At 60.6% G+C, this 9,497-nt stretch overlaps 1 protein-coding gene across 1 annotated transcript; it reads right to left on the bottom strand.

Annotated features, from left to right (window-relative positions):
* Positions 1–1,997: 1,997 nt before the first annotated feature.
* Positions 1,998–9,115, bottom strand: LOC111161195 (arachidonate 15-lipoxygenase). The gene is given in 15 exon segments (XM_022524772.1): positions 1,998–2,177; positions 2,288–2,455; positions 2,577–2,677; positions 3,241–3,362; positions 3,521–3,612; positions 3,614–3,691; positions 3,791–3,877; positions 5,117–5,326; positions 6,046–6,189; positions 6,453–6,613; positions 6,798–6,901; positions 7,038–7,160; positions 7,246–7,327; positions 7,517–7,721; positions 8,981–9,115. Coding segments are annotated over 15 exon segments (1,992 nt in total).
* Between the last annotated feature and the right edge of the window lie 382 nt (positions 9,116–9,497).

Here is a 9,497-nt window from a genome sequence, read left to right as displayed (position 1 = left end):
GTGCAACACATCTTCTCATAGAACAGATAAGCAAAGAATAACACCACAGGATAGTTCATAAAACAGGTTAAATTCTGTAACACAAAGTCAATGTGTTGCATAGAAAATGTGTATCATATCACTGTGGAATAAACTTGATAGATTATCACCGTTTCATTTCCCAGTTAGTGGAATGCATTGCCACACTTATAAATATTGAAATAGGGAGCCTGGGTGGCTCAGCTGGTTGAGTGTCTGTCTTTGGCTCAGGTCATGATTCCAGGGTCCTGGAATCGAGCCCTGCATTGGGCTCCTTGCTCAGCAGAGAGCCTGCTTCTTCCTCTCCCTCTACCTTCTGCTCTCCCTGCTTGTGCTCTCTCCCTCTCAAATAAATAAATCAAATCATATCTATATATCTATATATATCTCTTAAAAGGTGAGGCATTCAATAGCATTATTTTATTTAATGGTAGAGTTAACTGTATCTAGATTGTGGGAAAAGAAAATCTACTGGAAGTTGTTTACTGTCACTTAAGGACTAGAAATCCACTTCCTGTAAGAATTTTCATCTTTAATGATCAAGGTTAGGGGAAGAGAGAATATTACTGCACCGGGGATTCAACACAAAGTTTGGCAAAAGTTCACCTAATGAGAGGAAGGACATGTTTTGGGATGGAGTGCACGGTAGCTTTGTTTTATTTTTTCTAAAGATTTTATTTTTTTGAGATAGAGCAGGAGGTGGGGGGGATCATGAGCAGTGGGGAAGTGTTGAACAGGGAGCCGGATGGGGGACTTGATCCCAGGACCCTGGGATCATGACCTGAGCTGAAGGCAGGTGCTCAACCGACTGAGCCCCCCAGGCGCCCCTAATTCTTGGCTTTAGACAGCCAGCAAATCTCTTGGAACACTGGTGCATTTGATAAAGCAACTGTGAATCTTGACCGTTTGAACATGAGTTCTGTCAGGATCCTGTTTGGTCCTTGAATAGGATTCCCCACCCCCCTAGGAAGGGGAACTTTTTCAGGCTGCTTTGAGTATGGCAAAAAAAGCACACAGGACACCTGGTGTTTTATAAGGCAAACGATGCTATGTAAAATGTATCCTGTAACTCGGCAGCCCTAGGTAAGAAATGACCGCAATTGAAATTTTTTTTCATTTAGTTGTAAGCTAGGTAAAATGGTCTCTTAACAGTACTACCAAAGGCCCTGATGAGGCCTGTAAATTAGAAATTAATAAAAGATTTTGTCCACAACTCAAAAAAAAAAAAGAGATTTTATATATGCATTTATTTGAGAGAGAGAGAGCAGGAGCGTGAGCAGAGGGAGGGGCAGAGGGAGAAGCAGACTCCCCGTTGAGCAGGGAGCCCAATGCAGGATTGGATCCCAGGGCCCCGGGATCATGACCTGAGCCAAAGGCAGCTGCCCAGGTGCCCCTCTGGTTAATTACTTCGATTTGGAGCTTTCTAACTTGGGGAACTGCAAACGGGTTATAGATATGGACGCCCCTGTTTTCCATTTTCACTCTCTACGTGAGCCACGAGACAGAAATCTTGAGGACTACTGTGAGTGCTTTGCTGTGTGGGATCTGCCTTCAGGACAGGGATAAGGCGGGACCAGTCAGAAAGATGTGCTACATTCTTTGGCCAGTATTTGCTTTCGGATAGTTTGTTCTAACTTCTTTTCTTTTGTTGCCTAATGTATGTTTTTGTTGCCATTTAAACCCAATTTTGTTTCAAAATCGTATTTGGCTCATGGACAGGTGGAGTGACCTGTGTGGACATTCTATCCTGAACTCTTGAAACAGTTTCCATAAATGTGGCTATTATCTGCCCCGGGGCGGGGGGGGCGTGGAGCCAAATGATGCAGGAGGCAGCGGGCAGAGTCTAAATAAAATGTGGCCACAGACCACGGAAAAGGAACTCTCCCCGGGGCGGGGGGGGGACCGCTGGGGGTCAGAGGGGGGCGGGACCGCAAGCACCAAGGGGTGGCGCGTGGCTTGGGAGGGGGGGGAGGTGGCGCTCAGATGGCCACGCTGTTTTCCACCAGGCTGGGCAGCAGGTACTCATAAGGTATGTCCAGCTTTTCATTCCGGGTCTTGATTTCCTTCTCCAGGACAGCCAGCTCCTCCCTGAACTTCTTCAGCACAGCCTTGGGTCCGGGACCCGAAAAATACTCCTCCTGGTGCTGGCCCAGAGCCACCTGGGCGGAGAGAGAAAGGCAGCTGAGAGCCCGGGACCCCCTCGGGCCATGCTTGTTGCAGCCGCCCCTTCCTGGAAGCCCTCGGGGCAGCCCCCACCCCATCCCCGCACCATCACGGGCTGGCGTCGGCCCAGCTGCCAGATGATGGACATCTGCAGGGAGGCCTGATGGAAGTTGGGCAGTGTTGCCATCACTGTCTCCAGGGTCACGTCCTTGGTGGTCGGCGGGGGCATCCGCATGGTGCAGGGCGTGTTAGGGACCCAGGAGTACCAGTCCAGCTGGGGAGGGGCAGATATGCAGAGTCAGTGCTGGCAAAGCACGGAAAGCCCTTAGCCCACCTGCCCCCAGCCCCGCCTCCGCTGCAGGTGCAAATCCCCAGCGGCCCCCTGTGGCGAGTACCTGGCCCAGGTGCGTGGACGAGTGCTGGCCGGTGCAGGTAAATATGCACATGGTGAGAAAGTGGCTCATCTGGTCCCGGGACTGCAGGGAGTCGGGGAAGCCTGCAAGGGGTCCCGGGGAGTTAGCGGCTACGGGGCCGGAGACAGAAGCTCGGCTCAGACACAGGGCAGAGCGGGGAGAGGACAGGGGTGAGGAGGGCACCGTGGGTGCCCTCGGGATCCGTGGTGCTGACCGCAGACTGGGTCGGATTGTGGGGGAGGGACCTGCTGGGAGGGTCGCACCCCGCGGGGCACGGCGAGAGCCAGTTGCAGTGCGGGTCAGGGGTTCAGCAACACTGGGGGCCGGCGGGACATCTACACCGCGCCGATGGGCAGGTCCTACGATTCAGGCTTTCACTGTGTTTTGTTTCGTTTTCTCAGGGAGCTGGTTGTGAAACATTCACGGGTGATCACTGGTCCCACTGCCTCTGGAACTAGAGGGGTTCTTGGGGCAGAGGATGGGATCCTGTCTCTAGCTGACAGCGAAGGAATCTGGGAAGGCCTTCGGGCGCTTTCATAGGGTTGGAAATGCTTCCGGAAGATGGCACAGAAGTTGGAGAGGATTCTGGCGAGGTTCCCAGGGGAACGATCTTGCATGGGAGGCCCCAGGCGGAGGCTAATCGTACCTCGGTCCTGGGCCCCAAGCAGCCCGACCTCCGTGATCTCCCGACACCAGGACTGCAGCTCCAGATCGTCCCTCACGGCCTCGTCCGTCTTGTAGTGGAGATGCACGATCCCCTGCACGTAGCTGTCCCCGACAGTCCGAGAGCCCAAGCTCACTGGGAGCCTCGTGGCCCTGGGCTCCTCCCCACCGCCTCGCCAGGTCAGGGGCCCCAGCCCCCCCAGCCCAGACCCGGACGTCCTGTCCTAGCGTCCCCTCCCCAGCCCTGCCTTCCCCCTCTTCACCGAGCGAGGATTTCCCAGAGCCGCAGGGCGTCTTGGGCATAGAAGGACGACTGCACTCCCAGGAGCCCCCTGTCGGTCAGGTCGTCGGGGGGGGCACAAGGAGCGGTAGGTGAGGAAGGCGCCCGCCCGCTGCAGCAGCTCCACGTGGCCTCCACCACCCGTGCTCACCACCTGGGGGGGCGAGGACCAGGCAGGGTCGGCCCATCAGCCTGCCCGAGGCCAGAACCGGAGGGAGGGGTGAGCCCCGTGATGCCCCTGGTCTCCTCGTACCTGGTCGAAGACTCCCCTGTCAGAGACCAGCCCGTTCCGGGCCCGGACGTTAATTTCCAAGGTGTAACGCAGGTGGGGAATGATGAGCTGCGGGGACAGGAGCGGGAAGGGCAGAGTCAGAAGAGACGGCCCAGTCCCTGCCGGGAACACAGCTGAGGAGCGGGAAGGGGCCGGCGGTCCGGGAAAAGCACAGACGTGAGCTCGGTGGCCCCCCCGGACACCGCTGGCTTACTGCTCTCTGATAACCCTAAGAAATCATCCTCCTTTTCTGTTCATGTAAGACTGTGCAAGGTCGAGCTCAGTTTCTCATCTGTTTCGTTATCAACCTCTAAGTGGCCTTTCCCGAGTCATATGTATATAGGATTTATATATCCATACGTGATACACATTCTTAGATAAAATTCCTCCCTGAAATTTAATGCTACAGCTATACTGTGTCTATCAGGTACTATATGTATATACGTGCTTTATACATAAAAAATAGTACTTTTTTGCCTCCCCAGAAGCACTTTTGCCTCCTTGGGGGGCATAATGGGCCCCCACTGAGAATGCAGGGTCTAAATTGAGAACTTCCTCTCCTACCCTTTTCCCTCTGTCCCTTCCACTCACCTTCTTTCTGTCCCTCAAACATGCCAAGCTTGTTCTGGCCACAGGACCTTTGCATTGGCTGATCCCTGTGCCTTGACCATCTCGAGGCTGGCTCCTTATAGTCTCGTTCTCAAAGGAGCCTCTCCTGGTCACCCAGCTTAACTCCCTCTCCCATCACCCTGGCCTGCTTCTCTGCGTTGTACTTAGCACGGCTGACCTCCAGTACCTCCATTACTGCCTGTTAGCTCGTAACGGAAATGAAAAACCCAAAGATCAGGACCTTGGCTGTCTTGCTTCGCACCAGCATCTGGAATGGCTCGTGCCCCACGGGACACGCCAAGAAAACAAGTGCGTGGGTGGGTACCCCGTCCTGCTCATCCGCAGGGAGCCGGGCTACTATCCTCCCAAGCCCCCCCAACTGCCCTACAGGTCACTAGTTTAGGACTCTTCAAAACGGGCAGGAAAAATACTTTATGCTATTTGTATGGTCCCATCTGGTTGGAGTCCTCGTTCGTGGGCATGTTCTGTTTACACCACGTGCGTGTGTCTGTGCTTTGAGAAGAGTAAGGCTTTGCACCCCTCACCCCACCGATGACTCATTCTCGCCTTCTTGAGAGGACACGCCGCCCCGTTCAGAAGGCTCGTCTGTCCTGGCTGGCTCTCCCCACCCTCAGGGTCCCCAGGGAGGGTCTCCAGTGGCAGGACAACGCCACGGGGCAGGAGGGAGTAAGGAGCTACCTTGAAGACAGGGTGTATGGAGGGAAGGCACCTCATGGTGGCCACAGTGATGACCTCGGCCATCAAGTGTCCCCGCAGAAGGTGGGACTGCAGCTCGTGCATCTGGAAGTCGGAGCTGCGGACCCAGCACTTGGCCAGCAGCCAGGCCATTGGGGGATCCGTGGGCAGGAAAAGCGGCGGTGGAGGGGACCCCACGTGGGGCAGCTGGAGCTGGAGTGGGGGCCAGAGACTGGGATGAGTGCCAGGGGCCCCCACATCCCCTCCCTTCTGTCCCTTGCCCACCAGGCGCTGCTACTCCCGGGCAGGCGCTACTCCTCACCTGCCTTCCCTACCTCCCCCCAGCCCTGCAGCCTTCCGCAGAAACTGCTCCCCCCCCGGCCTCCTCCAACCTCACTTCCCTTTTGCTCCCCGCAGTGTGGACGGGATTCAAACCCTCTGCTTCCTCCATCCCACACTCTCGCAACCCTGCCTCCACACGGCTGGCTGCGCCCCCGGTCCTCAGCGGTCACTTTTCCTCCTTATTTGTCCCATTTCTGCAGGAGCCTCCCCCTCCCTCCCTGAACCCCGGCCAGTCTAATTGCCCTGGGCACCACAGCTGCTCCCCACACCCGAGCCTATCATCCCCTCCGCATCGGGCAGTCAGTGAACCCATCACCCTAGTCCCATGAGCCAGCATCCCCCTTCTGTGCCCCGTCCCGAAGCAGGTGCTGGCACAGCAGCCTCCGAAGGGCCCTCCCAGACCGCTCTGTCCTCAGAGGCTCCCTCTGCTCCAGAGTTTCCTCAGATTCGCCTGGTCTGTCTCTGCAGCCAGACCCCGACTTTCCTCCTTTCTTTCCCATTTCCTCCCGGGCATCTTAGGCCTCTGCCCTGAGCAGGGACTCGGAGAGTGGGAGCTCGGCCCCTGGGAGCAGAACCCGGGGTCCTCTCACCTGGATGGCCATGGGCAAGAGTTTCTCATCAGGCTGCAGCTTCAGCATGACCAGAGGGGCGGCCAGGTGCTGCTGGCTGCACAAGATGACATTGGCCTTGATCCCGTCCAGGAGCGAGAAGTCCACCTCGAACAGAGTGCCTCTCTGCATGGGGTGGTTGGGAGGGGAGGGTATGGGCTGCTGTCATTGCGCCTCTGTCTCAGTCGACCCGACACTCTCACCCCACCCCGCAACCCCCCACCCCTGTTCGCCGCTCTCACTCGGGGAGGAAAGCACGTGGTCGCATTTCTCACGATCACCTGCTTTCTCCCGGCACGTCCCTCCCTGCCATCCAGCAGGAAGCTGGGCCCACAGGGACCCCACGCACATCTCCCCGCGTGGCCCCTTTAGGGCTCCCGTGTCCGCACCTGGAGCTCCGTCTCCAGCTGCACCTTCAGCTCCTCCATCCCCGGGGGGAACATCAGGCGGGCGGGAAGCTGCTTCGAGCGCCTCAGCAGCATGGGGTTAGTGCCGTTGAGGAACTGGTACCCGAATAAGGCGTCCTCTTGCCAGGAGTCCCGGACCTTTTCTGCAGAGGGCGGGTGTGGAGTGCCCTGGGTCGGAGCGCCCCCACCAAACCATCCCCGCCTGACCCCACACTTCTCGAGGGACCCAGGCCTCTGGTGTCCTGGCCCCGGCTCCCTGGCTGGGGCGCTGGGGGGATCTTGGGAGAAGTACTGGAGCTGGGCGTGGGGTGTGGGGGGGGTACTGACCAGCCAGTTTGCTCTGGCCACACCAGAAAATCCGGTTGAAGTCATCCAGATCATTCCAGTGAGTCAGAACATTTAAAGAGTCTTTGATGGCCAGGTCTGCCAGCCTTTGGGGAAGAAGCAAAGAGTTTGAGTTGTGCTCAGAGTCTGACGGATAACCACAGGCACCCAGCTTAGGCCAGCCCAGCCCCATGCACCAGAACACCCTGGTCTTCCCTGGGACCCAGCCCCCCTTGTTCTCACCCCTTAGCCAGCGAGGCTTCAAAATCAATCCTCTTGTCTTCCAGAAACCGCTCATCTACAGGGAGGTCATTGATGGTGGCCCCGGCCACACTCAGGATTAGCCCATCTTTCCAGCTGCCCCATCTGTGGCCCAGAAGTGAAAGCAGACGTTGGTCCTAGCGAAGGGAAGTGTCAGCAGGGGGGTGGGGGGGGTGGGGTGTTCGCTGACCGGTACAGCTTCTTCCTCTCTTCCAGCTCCTGCTCCCTGTGCTGCTTGAACAGGCCCTGAGGGTCGTCTCCCACGGTCCTGCCTAGAGGTGTGAAGGAAGGGACCGGCGGGGAGGCCTCTCCTGAGAGCCTCTCCCGGGTCCCCGCCAAGGGCGCCTCCTCTGCGGGCCCTGACCCTTCAGCATCCCGGCCTCCCGCAGCAGCCCCGGCAACCGGCCCCCTCCACATCCCCCCTCCTGGCTCCGCTGCCCCCACCCCCGCCCGGCGCTCACCAGTGCCCTCGGGGAGGCTCAGGACGCCACTGCCCTCCACCCAGCGGTAGCACGGGAACCTGAACTCGTCCCCGCCGGCCCCGGGGCCCTGCACGCAGATCCAGTTGCAGAACCAGGCGTCGTCCTGGAGGAAGTGCCGCTTGTGCACTTTGACGAACAGCAGCCGCCCCAGGTACTCCTGCACGTCCGCCTTGAATTCCGTCTCCTGCGGGCGGCACAGGGCGCTCGGCGTCGGGGGGGGGCGCGCGGGACGGGGCCCTTGGGCCGAGCCCTGCTCCCGCGGGACGCCCGTCCGGCAGCTTCTGGGAAAGGAGCGCAGAAGGAGCCCGAAGGAGCAGGGGGCGCGCAGGACGCCAGGTGCGTCGGGGTGAGGCGGGAGGAGGGAACACCGGGAGGCGGGAACACCGGGAGGCGCGCTCCTTCCTTTGCTTCTTCCTCCCTGCTGACCCTGCCAGTGCGCAGCGCCGCGCGGGGAGAGAGAGCACCGGGGCGCGGGGAGACGCGGGGCCGAGCTGGCCGTCCGGGGACCCCTTCAGTAGGCAGCGCTCGGCCGGGCCGAAGGAGGGAAAGGCGGGGAGGCGTGCGGGGCAGGGGCTCGGGGAGACGCGGCCGAGGAGGGCTGGGCGGCGTCGGGGAGCTGGGGCGCAGGGGAGAGGGCTGCGGACGGGCGCGCAAGCACATCGGGAAGTTTCAAAGGTCAGCCAGGGGCTTGGGATTCGTCCCGAGAACACGTGGGGACACGTTTGGAGGGGGGACTGTTTGGAACAAACCCCAGAAGGGCTGGGAAGGGCAGCGCGGAAGCGGCGAGGCCGTGGGGAGGGTGAAGGTGACCCTGTTCAAGACACCTGACGGGGGAGGGGGGGGGGAGGACGCTGCTGGGGGAGCTCGAGGCGCGGAGGCCCGAGGGGTCCAGGAGACAGAACGGACCGCACCGGATTCCGGCTAGAGGCAGAGACGGAGAGGCGCGAGCGACCCCCGGGGGGGGGGGCGCGAGCGACCCCCGGGGTGGGGGGCGCGAGGGGAGGGCTGAGGGCTGGGAAGCGTCCGCGGGACAGACCGCCGCATCTGTGGGGCGCTTGGAGAGAGCCGGACAGGCGATGAGAACTGGGGGGTCGGGATCGGGGTGAGAACCAGGTAGGTGCGACGGACGCGGGGAAGTGCGTCGGCCCTTGGGTGCTGTCATCTCCGGGCTTCTTCCCTCGACCGGTCCTCCGGCGCCCCCCCCCCCGCCCGGGAAGGGCCAGACACCTAGCAACGCGGGAGAGGACTCGAAACAGCAGCCTTGGGCATTACAGGACTCGGAAGGACAGGCGGCCCGGTCGAGGGAAGGCCGACTCGGCGCCAGGGCGGGCCCGCGAGCAGCGCGTCGGTCCCGAGGAGGCCGGGCGCGGGGACACGTCCAGAGCGCGCCGCGTGCGCCCCGGCCCGACCCCAGCGCCCCCAGCCCCGGCCCCCGCGGCTCACCTGGCCTCGCGCCGGCCTCACGCTCGTCCTGATCGCCGCCTCCCCGTGCTCGCCCACCAGCCACAGCTGCACCCGGTTGTTGGAGCCCGCGCACAGCGAGGAGCCGGTGGACACGCGGATGCGGTAGAGACCCATCTTGCCCGAGGACGAACGCGCCGTCTGAGGAGGAAGGAGAGCGGACGCGCTAATAACGGGCGCGACCCCGCCCCCAGGAGGCCCAGCGGTCGCAGGATGGGGTGGCTTCCGGGTCCCCAACCGACCCTCGCGCAGCCCAGAGATGAGCCCCAGCCCGAGAAGGCGGGCCTGGCGGGCACCCAGGGAGGCAGGCGGTTCTCCGGGTGGAGGAGAAGGACGGAAGGGGGAAGCGGAGGCGGACGGGGGCAGCAAACCTGCAGGAAGCAGGCTTGGACGCCGGCCCCCGCAAGCAGACAGAGCGCGTTGGCTGGGCGCACACATGGGCTCCCCAGGTGGCTCGCCTCTGGGAAGGGTCCTGCTTATTAAGGTTGCAAGGGGCGGG

This window comes from Enhydra lutris, unplaced genomic scaffold (genome assembly GCF_002288905.1).
Source record: "Enhydra lutris kenyoni isolate GAN:26980312 unplaced genomic scaffold, ASM228890v2 scaffoldscaffold82, whole genome shotgun sequence".
NCBI lineage: Eukaryota > Metazoa > Chordata > Mammalia > Carnivora > Mustelidae > Enhydra > Enhydra lutris.
This window is presented reverse-complemented; position numbering and strand designations above follow the sequence as displayed.